Source organism: Hemitrygon akajei, chromosome 7 (genome assembly GCF_048418815.1).
Source record: "Hemitrygon akajei chromosome 7, sHemAka1.3, whole genome shotgun sequence".
Lineage (NCBI taxonomy): Eukaryota > Metazoa > Chordata > Chondrichthyes > Myliobatiformes > Dasyatidae > Hemitrygon > Hemitrygon akajei.
Genome location: NC_133130.1, coordinates 17,033,905 through 17,056,124, shown reverse-complemented (window position 1 = coordinate 17,056,124; position 22,220 = coordinate 17,033,905). Strand labels below are relative to the sequence as shown.

Here is a 22,220-nt window from a genome sequence, read left to right as displayed (position 1 = left end):
TCAATTTCAAGGACTCTTCGCCTCAGGTTCTTGATATTTTTTTGCTTATTTATTTCTTATTTAAATTCTGTTTTTCTTTTTCTCATTTCACATTTGCAGAAATTGTCTTTTACACATTGTCCTGACTTCATTGTGTTTCTTGTATTTACTGTGAATGCCTGCAAAATAATGAATCTCAGGGTTGAATATATGTACTTTGATAATAAATTTACTTTGAGACTTTGAACTTTCTGAGGAGGCGGATGACAATCTGATCGGTGAATAATATTGAAACTGCGCAACATTGGTTTCGCATGCAGTTTATATTATTTGCATATTTGTGATCATTTTCTCTTAAGTGTAAACATCGTTTAATCATTGTAAGTACCTGATGCAAGTTCTCTGGATCTGCATCACTTGAGGGATTGTGTCAGAAAATTCTGTGGAATGGGGTAATAGTAATAGGAGCTGATGTTAGTACAGTAATGTGTGTTCCATGATCACCACATTGGTCCTACAGAACAGAGTATATCTGTCCAATCATCCCTGAAGACTGTGGTACTGGAGCTTAATCTGTAAGACTTAAAGGAGCAGAATTAGGTCCTTCAGACCATCAAGTCTGTTTCATTATTTGCTTATGGCTGATTTATTTTCTCATTCAACCCCATTACCCTGCCTTCTCCCTGTTACATTTGACACCCTTACTAATCAAGAACCAATCAATCTTCAGCTTAAATATACCCAATGACTTGGCCTCCACAGCTGTCTGTGGCAATGAATTCTACAGATTCACCACCCTCTGGCTAAAGGAGTTCCTCCTCATCCCTGTTCCGAAGGGATGTCCACCCTGGTCCTAGACTCTCCAAGTTCACTCTATCTAAGCCTTTTGAAATTCGTTAGGTTTCAATAAGATCCCCGCTCACTCTTCTATGACAGGGGTTCCCAACCTTTTTTATGCCATGGACCCCAGGTTGGGAACCCCTGATCTGGGAGATACATATGAAGTTTCTCAGCCTGAAACATCGAATGTCCGTTTCACTTCATAGATGCTGCCTGACTCAGAGTTCCAGCGTTCCTCCAGTTCCTTCATGTGTTGCTCCAGATTCCAGCATCCGCACTCTCGTGCCTCCATACTTGTCTGATAGGCTGGGACATGAGACATAAGAGAAGGGAGACTGAGATCTAGAGTTATGAACCATTATTTAGGCTACATCTGGAGTATTGTGTGCAGTCCTGGTCACTCCATTGTAGGAAAGGTGTTCAAAGTTCAATATTCAAAGTAATTTTTTTATCATAGTAGTGTACTGTGCTAAAATATTAGGCACATATTTATAGCTAGGGTGTCTAATACTTTTGCACAGAACTCCACTTTGATAATAAATTTACTTTGAATATTGAACTTTGAACATCTTTGTATTTGTCAACGTGGAGCAGAGAGCGAGTTTGTAAATCTAGCGGGAGCAAAGGATGTTGGGAATGGTGAGGCTGGAGCGCCACAGGAGGGGTGCAGAACAGGTGGCAGAGAAGGAATGCAAGAGGCAGGGGGTAGCGCGGGTGCAGGCACACCCAGCACTGAGACACCGGACAAGGTCATTTGATTCCAATCAATTTGTTTATTGATCATTACAGAATGTCCCCCTGGTGCTTCCTGCTCCTTTCTCCCTTTTCCCAACCATGATTCCCTTCTCCCTGCCCCCTTCCCACTCTCAATCCACAATAGAGACCCATATCAGAATCAAGTTTACCATCTCTCAGAAATGTCATGAAATTTGTTTTTTGTGCAACAGTGCAATGCATAAAATTACTACTGTACAGTGCAAAAGTCTTAGGCACCCTCGTTACTAATGTATGCCCAAGTCTTTTGAACAGTACTATACATGTATTTTACAATATTCTATGTTGAGATTCATTTCCTTGCAGACATTTAAATGGAAAAATGAAATACAATTGAACTTTATGACGAACTATACATAAACAGACAAGGAGTGAAAAATTATGCAAATAAATATGATACTAAGAACAGGAGTTGCAAAGTGTCCATGATAATGATCTCCAGTTCATAGAATCGGTTTAGAAGTGAAGGAAGTTATTCATACCAGTTCAGGAGTCTGATGGTTGTGGGGTAGTTACTGTTCTCAAACCTGGTGGTGTGGGACCTAAATCTCCTGTACTTCCTGCCTGATGACAGCATGGGTTGATTGCGTTGAATGCACTGTAGAGTGTACAGGTGAGATTCACCAGGATGGAGTGTTTCTGGCATGTGGAGAGACGAGATAGGCTGGCTGTGTTTTCCTTGGAGCAGAACAGGCTGAGGGGAAACCAGATAGAGGTGAAGGCAGAGTCTGAAAGGACCTTCAAAAGATCATTCATTCTGTGGAATAATTGATACTCTCTGCTCAGAGTAGAGGTCTCGTGTTTTGAGAAATATGGAGCAATATTACATTTCAAGAACAGGTCAATTGACCCAAATAATTGCTCTAATGTTAGTCAGGGCATCATACAGCATAGAAGTGGGACCTTTGGCCCATTTATGCCATGCCAACTAAGAATAGACAATAGACAATAGGTGCAGAAGTAGACCATTCGGCCCTTCGAGCCTGTACCACCATTCTGAGATCATGGCTGATCATCTACTATCAATACCCGGTTCCTGCTTTGTCCCCATATCCCTTGATTCCCCTATCCATAAGATACCTATCTAGCTCCTTCTTGAAAGCATCCAGAGAATTGGCCTCCACTGCCTTCTGAGGCAGTGCATTCCACACCCCCACAACTCTCTGGGAGAAGAAGTTTTTCCTTAACTCTGTCCTAAATGACCTACCCCTTATTCTTAAACCATGCCCTCTGGTACTGGACTCTCCCAGCATCTGGAACATATTTCCTGCCTCTATCTTGTCCAATCCCTTAATAATCTTATATGTTGCAATTAGATCCCCTCTCAATCTCCTTAATTCCAGCGTGTACAAGCCCAGTCTCTCTAACCTCTCTGCGTAAGACAGTCCGGACATCCCAGGAATTAACCTTGTGAATCTATGCTGCACTTCCTCTACAGCCAGGATGTCCTTCCTTAACCCTGGAGACCAAAACTGTACACAATACTCCAGGTGTGGTCTCATCAGGGCCCTGTACAAATGCAAAAGGATTTCCTTGCTCTTGTACTCAATTCCCTTTGTAATAAAGGCCAACATTCCATTAGCCTTCACTGTCTGCTGCACTTGCTCATTCACCTTCAGTGACTCATGAACAAGGACTCCTAGATCTCTTTGTATTTCTCCCTTACCTAACTCTACACCATTCAGATAATAATCTGCCTTCCTGTTCTTACTCCCAAAGTGGATAACCTCACACTTATTCACATTAAACGTCATCTGCCAAGTATCTGCCCACTCTCCCAGCCTATCCAAGTCACCCTGAATTCTCCTAACATCCTTATCACATGTCACACTGCCACCCAGCTTAGTAAATCCCATCTACGTTGGTCCCATTTACCCATGTTTCAAGATTCAAAGTTCAAAGTAAATTTATTATCAAAGTGTGTAATTATCACCATATACAGCCCTGAAATCCATTTTCTCAATACTAAATAAATCCATAGAATTATAACCATAACAGAATCAATGAAAGACCACACCAACTTGGGCATTCAAATAGTGAACAAAAGTCAACAGACTGGGCAAATTCACAAAGAAATAGTAATAATAACAAATAATAATAATAATAATAATAATAATAATAATAATAATAATAATAATAATAATAATAATAATAATAATAATAATAATAATAATAATAATAATAATAATAATAATAATAATAAATAAGCAATATGTATCAAGTACATGGGATGATAGCGAGTCCATTTGTTCTGGGAACATTGCAGTGATGGAGCAAGTAAAGTTGAGTGAAGTTAGCCCCTCTGGTTCAAGAGCTTGCCAGATAAATGGGCTAACGTGAAGACTTCTCCCCAAAGTTTGTTCTTTAGCACTTTGCACACCACCCAGGAAGGACATTCCTTCTTCTCATTACTACCATCAGCGAAGAGGTGCAGGAGCCTGAAGTCACACATTCAGCATTTTATGAACAGCTTGTTCCCATCTACCAACAAATTTCTGAATGGATAATGAACCCATAAACACTGTTTCTATTCTTTTTTGTACTAATTATTTAATTTTATTAATATATATTTGTTACTGTGATTTATTGTACATATTATGTATTGCACTGTGAAACAACAAATGTCACAAAATGCACTCAATGACCGCTTTATTAGGTACACTTGTACACGTGCTCGTTAATGCAGATATCTAATCAGCCAATCATGTGGCAGCAACTCAATGCATAAAAGCACGCAGACTTGATCAAAAGGTTCAGATCAAACATTGTAATGTAAACATGTAATGGGAAAGAAATGTGGTCTAAGTGACTTTGATCATTGAATGATTGTTGGTGCCAGATGGGGTGGTTTGAGTATCTCAGAAACTGCTGATCTCCCGGGATTTTCACACGGCAGCCTCTAGAGTTTACAGAGAATGGTGCGAGAAACAAAGAACATCCAGTGAGAGGTAAGGGGCAGTTCTGTGCCTTACTAATGAGAGAGGTCAGAGGAGAATGGCCAGACTGGTTCAAGCTGACAGGAAGGCGACAGTAACTCAAGTAACCATGCATTACAACAGTGGTGTGCAGAAGAGAATCTCCGAATGCACAACATGTTGAACCTTAAAGTGGATGGGCTACATCAGCAGAAGACCATGAGCATGCTCTCTGTGGCTACTTTATTGGGTACAGAAGGTAGCTAATAAAGTGTCCATTGAGTGTAGATACCTCGGGTTGAATTAGCTTTGTAGTTGCAAGGTAACATAACAAGGATCTCAGCTGAAATAACAGAAAGAATTCCTCCAAAGTCAGCAGTGTTAACAACTTGTTGGCTGAGCTATGTAGTTATGCTCAGAACGAGTGGGTGAGCGGAATATTTGACTGCAAATGTGAACGTCACCTCCCCTTTGGAATGCCAACAGATCATTCTACTGACAAATTGTTTCTGTATGTCGCTTGTGTTTTAATTGTGTGCTGTAGGATGTCCCGCCAAGCTAGGCTGTGGCGTATCTGCCGAGGAGGGAGCTTCTGGCGATCTCTCTGCTGTCTGACTGTTGTCGTGAGCTGTCTTGGCCCCACAGGTAAGCACCTGTCTTCACCCAAACAGACAGAAAATAAACAATCTCAGTTTTAATTGCTTCATTAATGTTACTCAACTTTATTTATTATGCCAAATCTTTATTTTAATGCTTTTATGATTTTTAAATATTTAATTTACATCTTTATTTTTTTCTGTTAAAGTCCCAAGACCTGTTGTGGTTGGTAATGTTAGAGAGTGATTATTTCCAGTGCTTTGATGACATTCCACTGTCCTGGAGTCATAGTACAAAACAGCACATGCTGAAATATTCATCTGCATAGTTGTTGGACCAACACCTCTGCACTCCATCTGTACCCCTCCCATCCATGTATTTATCCAAGCTTCTCTGAAATGTTGATGTCGAACCTACATCTGCCACTTCTGCTGGCAGCCCTTCCCACACTCAACCCACTTCTGAGTGAAGAAGCTCCCCCTCAGGTTCCCCTTAAATATTTCACCTTTCACCTTTAACCCATGACCCTTACCCAACCTCAGTGGAGAAAGCCTATTTGCATTAACATTGTCTATACTCATAATTATTTGATACATCCATTGCACCGATTAAGCTGAATATATTAAAATGACAGTTCTTCCACAGCGACCACTACAGAGAGTCAAGACGAACAGAACTTAGTCCATAAGACCATAAGATATAGGAGCAGAAGTACGCCATTTGGCCCATCGAGTCTGCTCTGCCATTCAATCATGGGCTGATCCAATTCTTCCAGTCATTCCCACTCCACTGCTTTCACCCCATACCCTTTGATGCCCTAGCTAATCAAGAATCTATCTATCTCTGCCTTAAATACACCCAATGACTTGGCCTCCACAGCATCTGATGGTAACAAATTCCATAGATTTATCACCCTCTGACTAAAAGGACGTCCAGTTCTAAAAAGGACGTCCTTCAATCCTGAAGTCGTGTCCTCTTGTCCTAAAGTGCCCTAAGAGATGAACAGACCAATTATACTACAAAGACCAGACTTGATATATTGCACATTGTAACATTATTTTCCACGATCTTCATTAGAAAATTCTACATTCACATTTACAAGGATGATGTCCAAAAAAGGTGTAATAACACCTGAATGATACTGACTGTCCTACCCTGTGGGACCATGTCAGAAGCTTTGCTACAGTACTGTACAAAAGACCTAGGTACATATAGCTATGGTGCCTAAGACTTTTACTGTGCTTGTCAATGTGGAGCAGAGGCCGATTTTTTATAAAACTGCTGGGAACAAAGGATGTTGGGAATGGCGAGGGTGGAGTGCCCTGGGAGGGGTGTGGGGCAGGTGGCAGAGAAGGAGAGCCAGGGGCGGAGGTGGTGCGGCTGCAGTAGGTTAATTGGTCACTGGGGAATGTAGGCATGTTGGGCCGTAAGGGGCCTGTTACCGTGCTGTCCCGCGTCTCTAAGTGAAGCAAGTATCCGGAAGCAAGGTGACCACAGGGAGACCACACCGCCTTAAGGTGGGAGGCATGCTGGTGTAGTGGTTAGCACTATGCTTTACAGTACAGTTGACCCACTTCTGCATGGTATTTGTACATCCTCCCTGTGATCAAGTGGGTTTCCTCTGGGTGCTCCAGATTCCTCCCACAGTCCAAAGACATACTGGTTGGTAGGCTAACTGGTCATTTTAAATTGTCCTTTGATTTGGCTAGGGTTAAATCAGGGGATTGCTGGGCGGAACGACTCGAGGGGCCAGAAGGACTTGTTCCACTTTGCATCTCAATAAATAAATAAAATAAAATAAAATATAATTTTAAATTGATTACAGATGGGTTAACCCCTACAACATAGAATATTAAAACACAGTACAGGCCTTTCGGCACACGGGGTTGTGCTGACCTTTTACCTACTCTAAAATCAATCCAACCCTTGCCCCCCCCCCCCCATGGCCCTCCATTTTCCTATCATCCATGTGCCTATCTAAGAAATGCCCCTCAAGTATCTGCCTCTGCTCATGACCCCAGTCAGGGCTTTCACGCATCCACCTCTCTCTGTAAAAACATACCTCTGATGTCCTTCCCTATAATCTCCTTAAAATTATGCCCCCTTGTGTTAGCCGTTTCCGCCCAAGGAATAAGTTTCTGGCTGTCCGTCTGATTTGTGGATCAATGCCCGTGGAAAAACAACTGGACGGAGGAATTTCTAAACACTGTGTGGATCACCATTGCCAACAACAGCAGATCATAAAGCATTAGAAATTATTGTGGTATTGTTATTATTTGCAATGTGTGTTGACCTTGTGTAGTCTGATTTTCAGTTAAAACCTTCTCTGCTTTTCTGCTTGCGTTGCTACCAGTTTATTCCACTGCTTTTCTTGCTGGCAACTGCTCTTTAAATATAATGACTAATCGGCAAACTAACATATGTGCATATTTTAAAATGGGCTCCCTGAACAGCAAATCTGGTTGCATTTATGGCTCTCGCTCACGTTTTATATCATGGTGCGACTCTAATATCAGTCCTGCACACTTATCTTTATCACTTGGTAGTTCCTTGTCCTAATCTTCTTTCAGCCTGCTGAAAGATACTCGACCAAATGTCTCATGTAGACAGAGAGATTTAATATCACCGAAATTTCTATGAAATTTGTTGTTTTGCCGGGCAAAACAACAAAGACTATAAATTACAGCAAGTGATATATTACATATATATAATATTAAATTAAATATGTAATGCAAATAGAGAACAAAACTAGTCGGTTTATATTCATGGGTTGTTTCAATGTCCATTGAGAAATCTGATGGTGGAGTGGAAGAAGTGTGTGTCTGCAAGCTCCTGTACTTCCCCCACGATGGTAGCAATGAGAAAAGAGCTTGGCCTGGGTGTTGAGTATCTTGGATGATGGGTGCTGCTGTTGTACAACAGCATTTCGTGCAGGAAGCTGCAGCAGCGGTGGGTCCCTGGTCCTCTTGCATTCCATGCCTTTGAGACCCTGACCTCGATCTGTCAGGGACCCTGTGGTGGCTGCCCGTGCATCAGCCTCCCCACGCTGATCAAAGTCATGCACAGGTGTTCTCCATTGAGGGAAAACCACCGTAGGAGAACATCATACTCAACTCCAGTGATCGCACTACTACTTGGGATTCATTTTCTTGCATGCTTTTACAGGAAAATGAAATATAGTTGGTGTGGTCTTTCATTGATTCTGTTATAGAATAGTACAACACATTACAGGCCCTTCGGCCCACAATGTTGTGGTTATTATTCTATTGGGTTGCTGTGCATATGCCTGCAAGAAAATGAATCTCGGAGTTGTATATGGCAACATGTATATACTTTGATTATAAAATTTACTTTGAAGCTTGAAATACAATTCAATTTATGAAAAATTATACTTAAAACAAAGACTGACAAACATCCACTGTGAACAGAGGGAAAATCATACAAAATAGATAAATAGAAGTAAATAGGCAATACTGAATTTCAGAGTCCTCGAAAGTGAGCGTATAGGTTGTTGATTCAGCTCAGTGAGTGTGTAGGTGCCTCATGATTGAGTGGTAATGACTGTTCCTGAACTTGGTGGTGTGGGACCTAAGGCTCCTGTACCTCCTGATGGCGGCAGTGAGAAGAGAGCAGGGCCTGGATGGTGGGGGTCCTTGATGATGGATGCTACTTTTTATCTTGCAGTACTTCTTGTAAATGAAGATGGACAAAAACAAAATAATTAGTAAATTGCTTTGTCCATTGGTCAGCTTTAATCACCAGCAAATGTTCAAAAGTAACTAATTAACTAATTGTTCTGCACAGCGCTGGCTCTCTCTGCAGTGTTCCTTTCTTTGCCTGACTATTGCTAAAACTGCAGCCTCCTTTCCTTGTTTCACCTAATCTGGTCACCCGGTCACAGCCTTGGGCGTTTGACCACTACAACAACCGGACTCAAGCTCAGTTGTACCTGACTGAGCAGACAGCACAAACTCCGGTGTTTAAAAGCGGCTATGTGATTCTTACAGACAGAGGCCAGGAAATTCTAGTTATTATCAGTGACATATGTCGTGAAATTTGTGGTTTTGCGGCAGCAGAACAGTGCAATTCATAAAAATAACTATAAATTACAATATGATTACAGTATATAATAAAGTGACTCTGTGGTTAAGAAGGCATATGGTGCATTGGCCTTCATCAATCGTGGGATTGAACTTAAGAGCCGAGAGGTAATGTTGCAGCTGCATAGGACCCTGTTCAGATCCCACTTGGAGTACTGTGCTCAGTTCTGGTTGCCTCACTACAGGAAGGACATGGAAACCATGGAAAGGGTGCAGAGGATGTTGCCTGGATTGGAGAGCATGCCTTATGAGAATAGGTTGAGAGAACTTGGCTTTTTCTCCTTGGAGCGACGGAGGATGAGAGGTGACTTGATAGAGGTGTACAAGATAATGAGAGGTATTGATCGTGTGGATAGTCAGAGGCTTTTCCCTAGGACTTAAATGGCTAGCATGAGAGGGCATAGTTTAAAGGTGCTTGGAAGTAGGTACAGAGCAGATGTCAGGGGTAAGTTTTTATGCAGAGAGTGGTGAGTGTGTGGAATGGGCTGCCAGCAGTGGTGGTGGAGGCGGAAAGAGACTCCTGGATGGATACATTGAGCTTAGAAAAATCGAGAGCTGTGGGTAAGCCTGGGTAATTTCTAAGGTAAGGACATGTTCGGCACAGCTTTGTGGGCCAAAGGACCTGAATTGTGCTGTAGGTTTTCTATGTTTCTACGCAAAAGAACAGCCAAATAGTAAGATAGTGTTCATAAACAATTCAGAAATCTGATGGTGGAAGTAGAGAAACTATTCCTAAGGCATTGAATGTGCATCTTCAGGCTTCTGCTGTCCTCCCTGATGAGAGTCACAAGAAAAAGGACTGGATGGTGGGGGCCTTTCATGATGGACGCTGCATTTTTTGTAGCATCGCCTTTTGAAGATGTCCTTGATGGTGGGGAGGCTAGCGCCCATGACGGAGTTCGCGGAGTTTACAGTTGTTTTGCAGATTTTATTTAATCCTGTGTAGTGGCCCCTCCATACCAGACAGTGATGCAACCACTCCACAGTACATCTGTGGAAATTTGCTAAAGTCTTTGGTGACATTCCAAATCTCCATGAACTGCTAATGAAATATAATCCACTTCCTGCCGACTTTTGCAATTATGTCAATATGTCGGGCCCAGGATAGTCCTTTGTAGATGTTGACACCCAGAGCCCAACATATTGATGCAATGGGTGCCTTTGGTTAGGCTCATTAATGAATTTTCTGAGATTCCAGTGCCACCTAAGACCTCAAGCCTACTGGAAAATGCTTTGGAATGGAGGGCAGCTGCCCACTTACCTTGACACTCCTCATTGTGGGGCCGAGTCCCCAAAGCAATGGAAGGACCCCAGTCCAGGTACACCCATCCCACCATTTGCAATGCCCTAAGGGTATTTCCTGCAAATAACACCCATTTGCTCAAACTCGTCACCTTGCAGAGAGACTACTGGATCAGCTTACTCGCAATTAAAAATTCTGTCGGGAAGTTTGAGGTGGAATGCAGATAACTCGGAAACACAGGGAGTGCCTCGTTCCAGGAATGCAGATTTCAGAGGCTCATGAGTCATGAGGAAATAGGATGGAGGTAGTCATTGAGGAATTTGGAAAGAGGGATAATTGAAATGTTGATAAATTGTTTTATATTGATTTGTGCATAGGGATCCAGTGTAAAACCTGACTGTCGTCCATACTAATCAATTCCATGCGTCGAGGCAGTACAAGGGAAAACAGTAACAGAATGCAGATGTTACAGTTGCAGAGAAGTTGCAGTGCAGATAGACAATGAGGCACGAAGCCATAAAGGTGTAGAATTTGAGGTCAAGAGTTTAGGGTGAATTCACGCAGCCTTTTTTCCCAGGGCAGAGGAGGTTGATAATAAATTGTTTTATTATTGTCCAATCTACTGAGCCACAGTGAAAAACTTGTCTTGCATACTGTTTATACAGTTTAAATCACTACACCATGTATTGAGGTCATGGTTGTCCGTGTCCGATGATGACAGGAAACCTGTGCGGGAGAGTTTTTAAAGTGGAAAAGCCATTGCACTGGGGCAATTCCACTCTCTCGACCTCAGAAGTCTCCACAAACTGGGGTGTTCCTTGGTTGTAAGGGATGACCATGATGTCTTCTGCACCTTGTCATGTCCCCCTCTCTCCACGGACTGTTGCAGTATTGCCTTCCTGGCCGTTGGATCTCACTGTAGATCTCAACCGGCCAGCCCGCTGGAGATGACTTCACATGCTAGGACAGACATGTCCCAAATTGAGGTAGAATAAGGTAAAACAATAGCAATTCAGAGTAAAGTGTAAAAATGCGGTGTAGGTAAATGAGCTAGATCGTAATGTGGTAGTACATAGGTAAATAATAACAGAATGAAGAATATGGCGTCACAGTTTCCGAGAAATTCCAGTGCCACTAGACCATAGCTGCAAGGCCAAACGAGGTAGATTTTGAGGACAAGAGACCAGGGTGAATGCACACACAAACATGAGAAAGTCTGCAGATGTCAGAAACCCAGAGAAACACACACAAAATGCTGGAGGAACTCAGCAGGGCAGACAGCATCTATGGAAGTAGAAATCAATAAACAGTCAATGTTTCGGGCTGAGACCCTTCTTCAGGATTCTCGGCCAGTGACGCTGACGGTTTATTTATTCCATAGACGCCGCCTGACCAGCTGAGCTCCTCCAGCATTTTTGTGTGTGAGTGCACACAGTCCTTTTTGCCAGGGTGGAGAAGACTGATAATTGTTATTGGTTTAGTATTGCCTTGAGGTACAGAGGAAAACTTTGTTTTGCTTGCCGGCCATACGGATCATTTCATTACCACAGAGCAGTGAGGTAAAAAGGATACCCAGAATGTGGAATAGAGGGTTACAGTAACAGTGAAAGAGCAGAGCAAGCAGACAATGGTTTAAGGTCATATTAAGGTTCATTGAGGTGAAGAGTCCGTCTTATCGTCATAAGGGACTGTCTCCTAGCAGTGGAATAGAAGCTGTCTTTGAGTCTTGTGGTAGAACTGGAGTCAGTTTGTGAAAAGGATTGACTGTTACGGATTTTTATCCAGATAATGTTTCTAAAGACTTGATGAGAAGAACATAATTGACCATACCTAACTGAACTATGGCTGAGATGTTTCTTCCTGTCCAATGGGTTTATAAAGTCTGTCAACTCCCCTGTCACTTGAGTGGCAATTAACCCCTCAGTCTGATCTGGACTCAGTGGGGTATGATCCCAGCACCAGTCAATGGCATTGGGGAAGGGGGCCATGAACATTTTGGGTGCTGGGGTTCTCAGAGACCGTAGCTGCTGACGTTCCAATACTGTGCCGTACGTGACCTGACTCTCTAAACAATCTCTGCTTCGGAGAGTACTGACGAGATGCATGGTGCTGCAGCCTGGCAAAGCTTCCTCTCTCCTCCCTCTGCTGGGATTCTCTCCAACATATACTGTATGTCACAAAGTGTTTAACAAGGTTGAGTTAATAAGCCGAAATGCCATGATTCGTTTCTCTCTTTCTTTTGACATTTGGCAGTGTTGAGTTGCTCAGACTGCTTAGAAACTCTAACTGGCCTCTCGGGTCAGTTCTCATCCCCATGTTACCCCAAAATCTATGACCCAAACTTAGCGTGTAAGTGGACTATCCTCGCCCCGACTGGATTTATCATACAGCTGACTTTCCAAGACTTCGACTTAGAGGAGGCCCAAGGATGCCCGTATGACTTTGTCGAGATCAAGACTGGGGCAGAAAAGCTAAAATTTTGTGGAGTCACGGCTAAAGGTCACACGTTGAACTCTACAAAGAATGAAATGATTGTCGAATTCAAGACTGACTTTAGCATCCAAAAGCGTGGCTTCACGGCGACATACAGACGAGGTACGTACTGAAGTGCAGAAGGTATGCGATGAAGTGCACAAGGTATGTGATGAAAGATGCTGAATCACACCCTTGCTTTCTGAAGTATTACCATGACACAAGATATTCTGTAGATGCTGGAAATCTTAAGCAACACACACAAAAATTGCTGGAGGAACTCATAAACGCAAAGGACTCTGCAGATGCTGAAAGAACTCTGTAGGTCAGGCAGCATCTATGGAGGGGAATAAACAGTAAATATTTTGGGCAGAGACCCTTCATCAGGACTGGAAGGGAATTGGGAAGAAACCAGAATAAGAGGAGTGAGGGGTGGGGGGAGGGAGAAGTACAAGTTAGAAGGTGATAAGTGAAGCCAGGTGAGGGTTAAGTTGGGTGGGTGGGAAGGGTTTATGAAGTAAGAAGCTGGGAGGTGATAGGTTGAGAAGGTAAGGAGCTGAAGAAGAAGGAATCTGATAGGAGAGGAGAGTGGACTTTGGGAGAAAGGGGAGGAGGGCCATCAGAAGGAAATGATAGACAGGTGGAGTGAAAGGAAGGGGTAAGAGGTAAGTCAAATGGGGAACTGAAAAAGAGAGAAGGGAAGAGGAACAAACAATGAAAATCTTGTCCACCTATTACCTCCCAGATTTTTGCTTCATCCCTCTTCCCCTACCCACCCACCTTCCTCCTGACCTGGTCTCACCTATCACCTGCCAGCTTGTACTCCTTCCCCTTACCCCTCCCTCCCCCCAATATTCTTACTCTGGCTTCAGCCTACTTCCTTTCCAAGAGCCTTCACAAAGGGACAGAGTCCTGTTGAAGGGTTTCGGCATGAAACGTTGGCTGTTTATCCTCCATAGATGCTGCTTGACTTGCAGAGTCCCTCCGGCATTTTGTGCGTATAGCTGCTGGTGGAACTCAGCAGGTCAGGCAGCATCTATGGAGGGAAATGAACGGTCAATGTTTCGGGCCATGGAACTTCATGAGGTCTGTGCAGTCTCTTTGAGGTGTGCCTAACCTGACGAAGCTTCCCCACTCTCTCCGACAGGAGTCCGGCAGACCCTTTCTCACTGCTTTCCCTCCCTCAGTGACATCTGCTGCTGTGTTGCTCTTTGACTGAGACCTGATGAAGGGTCTCAGCTCAAAATACCTGCTGTTCAGTCCCCGCTATTGAGACTGCATGACCTACTGAGTTCCTCCAGCTCTTAGTGTAGAATATTGCCACCTTGGCTTCAAAAAATGTCTGGATTTGCTTTCTGACTTGTTGGGTTTCTAAAACCACTCAACAAGTAACAGAGACACAAGAGATGCTGGAAATCTTGAGCAGCACATACAAAATGCTGGAGGAACTCAGAAGGTCAGGCAGCATCTATGGAGGGGTTAAACTGTCAACATTTCTGGTCAAGACCCTTCATCAGGACTGGAAAGGGAGGGGGCAGAATCCAGTGAGCACAGGGTTGGTTAAAAAAAAAACCTTCACCAGCATCCCTCTTTTGTCTCCATTTTGCTGGCTTAATGGGAAGCTTTTTCAAGGTATTTTTATCCTGAGGAAGTTTTCCTCCATAGATGCTGCCTGACCCATTGAGTTCTTTCAGCATTTTGTGCATCCTGACAAGTAATAGGGGTGCTTTTGAAGTGTGGTTCCTGTTGAACCGACTTGTAGCTACCAACTTTGCCAAAATAAAAACCGAGTTATTGTCATAGGCATGTACTGTACATGTACTACACTGAGGCCTGAGAAGTACCTACACATCAATGACCATACATTTCTAGATGACATGGTAGTGCAGTGTTAGCACAATGCTATTACAGCTCAGGGCATTGGCGTTCAAAGTTCAATCCCAGTAACCTTTGCAGAGTCTCTGAAAGTCCTCCAGGTGGACTGCGTGGGTTTCCTTTGGGTGCTCCGGTTTCCTCCCGCAGTCCAAACAGGTAGGTTAACTGGTCATTGTAAATTATATTAGTGTTAAATCAGGGCTTTTGGCGGCTATATGGGCGGTGCAACTCAAAGGGCTGGAAAAGCTAAATAAATAAAATGAATAAAGAATAAATAAGGTCACCTCTCAGTTTCCCATGCCTTCAAGGAATATATAGCTCAGCCCCTCTTGTCATAGAGCACTGCAGTACAGAAACAGGCCATTTGGCTCATCTAGTTCGTCTGAACTGTTATTCTGCCCAGTCCCAATGAACTGCTGCTGGACCACAGTCCTCCAATCCCCTGCCATCGATGTATTTATCCAATCTTCTCCTAAATGTTCCAACTGAATCTGCATCCACCACTTCGGCTGGCAGCCTGTTTCACACTTTCACCACCTTCTGAGTGAAGAAGGTTCCCCTTCAACATTAGACCTTACAGCCTTAACCCATGACCTCGAGCTCTAGTCTCATCCAACCTCAGTCAAAAATGTGCACTTGCATTTTAATCTATCTACTGTATATACCCCTCATAATTTTGAACACCTCCATCAAGTCTCCCCTCATTCTCCCACTCTCCAGGGAACAAATAAATTCCTAGCCTATTCAACCTTCCCCCATAGCTCAAGTCCTCAATTCCCAGAAAGATCCTTGTAAATTTTCTCTGCACTCTTTCAATCTTATTGGTACCTTTCCTGCAGATAGATGACTGCACACGATACACCAAATTAGAGCTCACCAATGTCTTATACTGTCGTAGAGTCACAGAGTCGTGGAAAAGTACAGCACAGAAACAGGCCCTTCAGCCCATCTAGTCCATGCCAAAACCATTTAAACTATGTACTCCTAATATGAGTCCTGGCAGCATTCTCATAAATTCTACCTGCACGCTTGTTGAGGGATGGGGAGGAGAAGCATGTGAAGTGGACTTGGATGGAGAAGCATGTTACCTCAGGCACCATGGCCCTACTGCTCATTGCTCATGAGGCAAGGCTTAAACACCCAACATTTGGGTGCACTACTTTCCTTATGTACAGTATATTGTGCATGGAGGGTTTCCAAGAAGAAGGAGTGGGCAAACTGCTCCATCTTCTCACTGCCCCAATGGGCAAGATGGACCCCTATCCCAGAGTTCCTTGGCCACCCAGTCACGTGGCCAATGTGAGCTGCCCGTGATCTGGAACACACTCCAAGGGAGTGGTTTGAATGACAAAGTCCCAGCAGGGAAATAAATCAGGTCTCATAGAGTCACACAGCACAGATACTGGAACGTTGACCCAACTGGTCCAAGCTGACCAACGCTGGTCCCATTTGGCTGCATTTGTCTGTATAGCTCAAAGTATTTCTTACCCTTACCTGTTCAGGTTCGTACCTCAGCCACTGCCTCTGGCAGCTCATTCCATATACTGACAACCCTCTGGGTGAAAAAATTGACCCCTGTCACTCCACTGAGTCTCTCCCCTCACACGTTAAGCCTATACCATTTGGAACATAGACATAGTGCATTACAACACTGTACAGGCCCTTCTGCCCATGATATTGTGTAGATATTTTAGCTTACTCTAAGAACAATCTAGCCCTTCCCTCCTACATAACCCTCTATTTTCTATCATTCCTGTGCCTATCTAAGAATTTCTTCAATGTATCTATCTCTACTCCCACCCCTGGCAGAGCATTCCAGACATCCACCGCTTTCTGTATTAAAAACACTTAACTTTGTCTCCCCACCCCCCCCCCCCCATTATACCCTCATGCTGGGAAAAAAAAGGCTTTTGTATTCCTGTTTCCTCAACTTGAGTAAAAAGACAATGTGCATTCACCCTATCTATGCCCCTCTGTAAGATTACCTCTCATTCTCCTATGGTCCAATGACTTTATATCATGGCTGATTCATCATCTGTCTCAAACCCATTTTCCTGCCTACTCCCCGTAACCTAGCTAATCTAGCGCCTATCAACCTCTACTTTAAATATACCCAATGACTTGGCTTCCACAACCGTCTGTGGTAATGAATCCTATAGGTTCACCACTCTCTAGCTCAAGATATTCCTCCGCTTCTCTGTTCTAAATGGATTCCCTTTCTATTCTGAGTCTGTGCTCTCTGGTCTTAAGCTCCTCCACTATAGGGAACATCATCTCCACGTCCACTCTGTTTAGTCCTCTCAATAGTCAATTGCTTTCAAAGAGATCCCTTCCCCTCATTCTTCTAAACTCCAGAGAATGCAGGTCCAGTGCCCAGAAATTTGCAGGGATCATTTATTAGTGTAGTTTCAAAGTTAGTATAGGCTCCTTGGTCTGAATGGTCTCCTCCGGACAATTGTAGCTCTTCACCTCTCTTACACACACACTTTTTGTCTCTGGGAAGCTAAAGCCTCTTGTTTTCCCCTCTTTCTTTGTTTTAACATATAGTGGCAGTCTCACTGCGGAATCAGAAGCTGGTGTTGGAGAGGTCATCTCAACAGCAGGATATTTCGGTCTCTCCCTTGGTCTCGTTCCCAGACCTGGAACAGTTCACTGTGTGCATGGAGGCCAAAACATCAAGCAAAAGGAATAAATGGGTTCCCTTCTCGTACCTGGGCGCCGACAGCCAGGTGCTGATTAACTTCAGCAGCACACTGAGCAGCATCGCCCTGGTGATCTCCGGTGTGGAGTGCCAGTTGAGCTCGTCCTGGGACTTCTCTGGCGAAGCTTTCACGGACAGTTGGCAACAACTGTGCATCTCGTGGGATGGTGCCTCAGGTGGCATTATCACCCAAACAGGTAACAGATACCGCCGCAACGACTGTCCAGATTCCAGGGGAAAAAGTATCGCAGGCAAGGGCTCCCTCTCACTGACACCAAAGCAAGGCGGAACAACCTTCTCCGGCCAGGTCTACAACTTCCGCCTCTGGAATTTTACCATGCCCGGACCGTCGCTGATGACCTTGCCGTGTGAAGAAATGGGCAACGTGGTGGACTGGGTGAACTCCGACTGGAGCATCCCTACCTCGATGTTGGAAGCAGACAGTGAGCTAAGTTGTGGTGAGTGTGCTGTTTGTCAGGTTGGGTTAACTTTCTGCATTGTCTGCTGATTCTTGGAATCAGAATCAGGTTTATTATCACAGCTGAGATACACCGTGAATTGTGTTGCTTTGTGGCAGCAGTATAGTGCAAGATATAAGATGTGATGATTTTTAAATAATGGCTGTTTCATCAACTAAAACATGATACAGTCATTCTGAACTGCATGTCACAAGGCCATGGGAACTGGGTTAGCAGCCCCATGCAGGGCTATGAAGATGGGAACTGTTAAAGATGATTATTTCACAAGAAAGAGAAACATTCTGATGGTCATGAAACTATGATTCAGATTCAGGTTTATTAATTATTTTATTTTATTAATTCATTCATTAAGATATAGTGTTTAATAGGCCATTGTGGCCCTTCAATCTGTGCTGCTAGGCAATCTCCCAATTTTAACCCTAGCCTAATAACGGGACAGTTTACAATGACCAATTAACCTACCAACTGGTACGTCTTTGGACTGTGGGAGGAGACTGGAGCATCCAGAAGAAACCCATGTGGTCACCGGGAGAACGTACAAACTCCTCACAGGAATTGAACCCGAGTCCCCTGTTCTGTAAAGCATTGTGCTTTATCACAGGCCTGTGCAATTCAGGATCAGGATCAGGTTTACGATCACTGATGTATGTCATGAAATTTGTTGTTTTGTGACAGCAGTATAGTGGAAGACATAAAAATTACAAATGAGTAAGTAAGTGGGAATGACAAAGTTGTGTTCATAGACCATTCGGGTGTAGGCAGGAAGGATTAGTTAAGTATGTAAGTAAGTCCAAGTCAAAGTAAATTGATTATTATCAAAATACGTATATTGTCACCTTATACTACCTTGAGATTCTTTTTCTTGTAGGCATTTACAGGAAAATAAAGAAATAGAATAGAATCAATGAAAAACTATACACGGATCATAGAAACAGTACAGCAAGGAACAGGCCCTTCAGCCCACAGTGTTATGTCTATCCATCTAAAAAACAAATCAAAAACATCCAAAAAGTAATTCCTCCTACCTAAGCAATGTCCATGCCTCTCCATCTTCCTCACACTCATGTGCCTATCTGAATGTCACTCTAAATGCCTCTAAAGCATTTGCCCCTACCACCATACCAGGCATCCACCACTCTCTCCATCACACCACTTACCTCTCACATCCCTTTTGAACTTACTACCTCTCACCTTCAATGCACGCCCTCTGGTATTAGACATTTTAAGCCTGGGAACCAGATACTCCCTGTCTACTCCATTTATGCCTCTCATAACCTTATAAGACCATAAGATTATGGAAGCAGAATTAGGCTATTTGGCCTGTCGAGTCTGCTCCACCATTTCATCATGCCTGATCTATTTTTCCTCTCAGCCCCAGTCTCCTGTCTGTCCCCTGTATCCCTTCATGCCCACCAATCAAGAATCTATCAACTTCTTCTTTAAATATACATGAAGACTTGGTTTCTACAGCACCCTGTTGCAAAGAATTCCACAGATCCCACATATTTCTGGCTAAAGAAGTTCCTCCTCATCTTCATTCTAGAAGTATGCCACTCTATTCTGAGGCTGTGTCCACGAGTCTTAGACTCTCCCACCATAGGGAACATCCTCTCCACATCCACTCTATCAAAGCCTTTCACCATTCAATGGGTTTCAATTAGGTTACCCCTCATTCTTCTGAATTCTAGTGAACACGGACCCAGAGCTATCAAACGTTCTTCATTTGACAAGCCATTCAATCCTGGAATCATTTTCCTGAACCTCCATTGAACCTGCTCCAGTTTCAACACCATCCTTTCTAAGATAAGGGGCCCAATCCTGCTCACAATATTCCAACTGAAGCCTCACTAGTGCTTTATAAAGTCTCAACATTACATCCTCATAAACCTCTATCAGATCTCCCCTCAGGCTCTGCCACTCCAGAGAAAACAACAAAGGTTTATCTAGCCTCTCGTGATAACGCATGCCCTCTAAACAGGGCAGCATCCTGGTAAGCCTCTTCTGCACCCTCTCCAAAACCCCAACGTCTCTTCCATAATGGAGTGAACAGAACAGTACGCAATTCTCCAGATGTGGCCTGACCAGAGTTTTATAAAGTTTCAAAGTAACTTCTTGAACTCAAAAACTATTCATAATCAAATACTACAAAGAATCAATGTGCAAAATAAGACAAATTGTGCAAATAAATAAACAAACAAATAGATAAATAAATAATGCGGGGAAAGCAGGAACTAAATAAACAATATTGAGAAGTGTCAGTATAAATAATTATCAGTTTATAATACAGTGGAGAATGGGGAGGGGAAGAAACTGCTTCTAATATGTTGAGTGCGAGTCTTCAGGTTTCCTGATGGTAGCATTGAGAAGAGGTCATGTCCCAGATGGTCCTTGAGCAAAGATGGTTTCTCCCTGAGGCTCCACCTTTTGAAGATGTCCCCGACACTGATGGTTCTGAAGTCACATAGTTGGTGGACAATCATATCCTCACTGTAAACAGGAGAGTGGTTTACTGCTGTTAATAGCTGAGTTGAAGAATTATAGAATAACACAGCGCAGAAACAGGCTTTTCAGCCCATCTGGACCGTGCTGACAAGGTGAAAGTGAATCTTGTTTGTCTGTGTTTGGCCCATATCGCTCTAAGTCTTTCGTATCCGTGTACCTGTTCAGGTTGATTTTAAATATCAATATATTGGTATTGGATATGGTTTATTATTGTCACATATACCAACATATTGGGTGGCGGGGTGGAGGTACATCTCTTCCAAAGGAGGTGTAAGGCACTCCATCCATCCACTAGACTGAATGTCACCCTTGGGCAGGGTGTTGCACCTGCTTAGTCCCCAGATCAAGGTCACGTGAAGCCACGGGAGCAGGTGTGGATGGTTGTATGAGCAGCTGATACATATCACAAGTCGTGGTTTTGTGACTACTGACGCCAGGCAAACAATCTCTGAAGTGTATCTGTAGAAAAATTTGCCAAGAACAATCATGGTCATGGAAAAACTATGTCATCTGACATAGCACATACCCAAGTAACGTACCAAGAAACAGTAAAAAGCTTGTCTTGCACGCTGTTCATACAGATCAAATCATTACACAGTGCATTGAGCTAGAGCAAGGAAAATAATAAAAATGCAGAATGAAGCGTAAAGCTACTGAAAGAGTACAGGGCAGGTAAATAATAAGGTGCAAAGACTGTGAGATGAAAAGTTTCTCTTGTACTAGGGAACATTCAAGGCTCTTATATCAGTTGGACAAAGCTGTTGTTAATCCTGCAGAAGTTATCCCATCGCATTGATCTTGCAATTGGTTAAAAGGTCAGCAGAACATTGTGGGCTAAAGGCCTATACTGTTTTATACTGTTCTATGTTCTTCTGCTTACACAGTTGGACAGACAAAGGTGTTTCAGGGACATGCTTTAAATATTATCAAGCATTACTTGATGAATTCACATGGAATTTTGCTCAGGGTAGTTAAAAAAATGAAAATATAAACATAATTTTGATCATTAATCAATTCCCTAACATCTGGGTTGAACACTTCCAATAATCCATAGGTCCTCAATGGGTTACAAATTCCTGTCCTAGGGACTCCAGAACATCTAAATGAAAACACGTAAATATAATTAAATTCAAATGAGAACCAGTATGGAAGAAAAGCCCAGGTCTTGATGAAGGGTCTCAGTCTGAAACATTGACTGTTTGTTTCCCTCTGTAGATGCAGCCTGAACTGCTGAGTTCCTCTAGCATTTTGTGTGTGATGAGAAAAGACCATAAGACTTAGGAGCAGAATTAGGCCATCTGGCCCATCGAGTCTGCTCGGCCATTCGATCGTGGCTGATCCTTTTTTCTATCTCCTCCTCAACCCCAGTTCCCGGCCTGCTCCCTGTAACCTTTGATGCCATGTCCAACCAAGAACCTATCAATCTGCTTTAAATACACCAAACGACCTGGACTCCACTGCTGCACGTGGCAACAAATTCCACAATTTCACCACCCTTTGGCTAAGGAAATTTCTCCGCCATCTCTATTTTGAAAGAGTACCCCTCTATCCTGAGGCTGTGCCCTCTTGTCCTAGACTCTCACACCATGGGAAACATCCTTTCCACATCTACTCTGTCTAGGCCTTTCAACATTCAAAAGGTATCGATGAGATTCCCCCTGATCCTTCTGAATTCCAACCAGGTACAGACCCAGAGCCATCAAACTTTCCTTGTATGATAACCCTTTCATTCCTGGAATCATC

General features: G+C 43.3%; 1 protein-coding gene across 5 annotated transcripts in view; it reads left to right on the top strand.

Annotated features, from left to right (window-relative positions):
• The window catches only part of adgrg6 (adhesion G protein-coupled receptor G6), a 161,718-nt gene that overhangs the window by 38,316 nt on the left and 101,182 nt on the right, over nucleotides 1-22,220 (top strand). For all 5 annotated transcript variants that reach the window (XM_073050438.1, XM_073050437.1, XM_073050435.1 and 2 more), the window contains 3 exons: nucleotides 5,053-5,153; nucleotides 12,702-13,043; nucleotides 17,343-17,954. In XM_073050438.1, coding sequence (XP_072906539.1) covers nucleotides 5,054-5,153; nucleotides 12,702-13,043; nucleotides 17,343-17,954 — 1,054 coding nt within the window. In that variant the 5' untranslated portion in view covers nucleotide 5,053. The remainder of the gene's footprint in view (nucleotides 1-5,052; nucleotides 5,154-12,701; nucleotides 13,044-17,342; nucleotides 17,955-22,220) is intronic.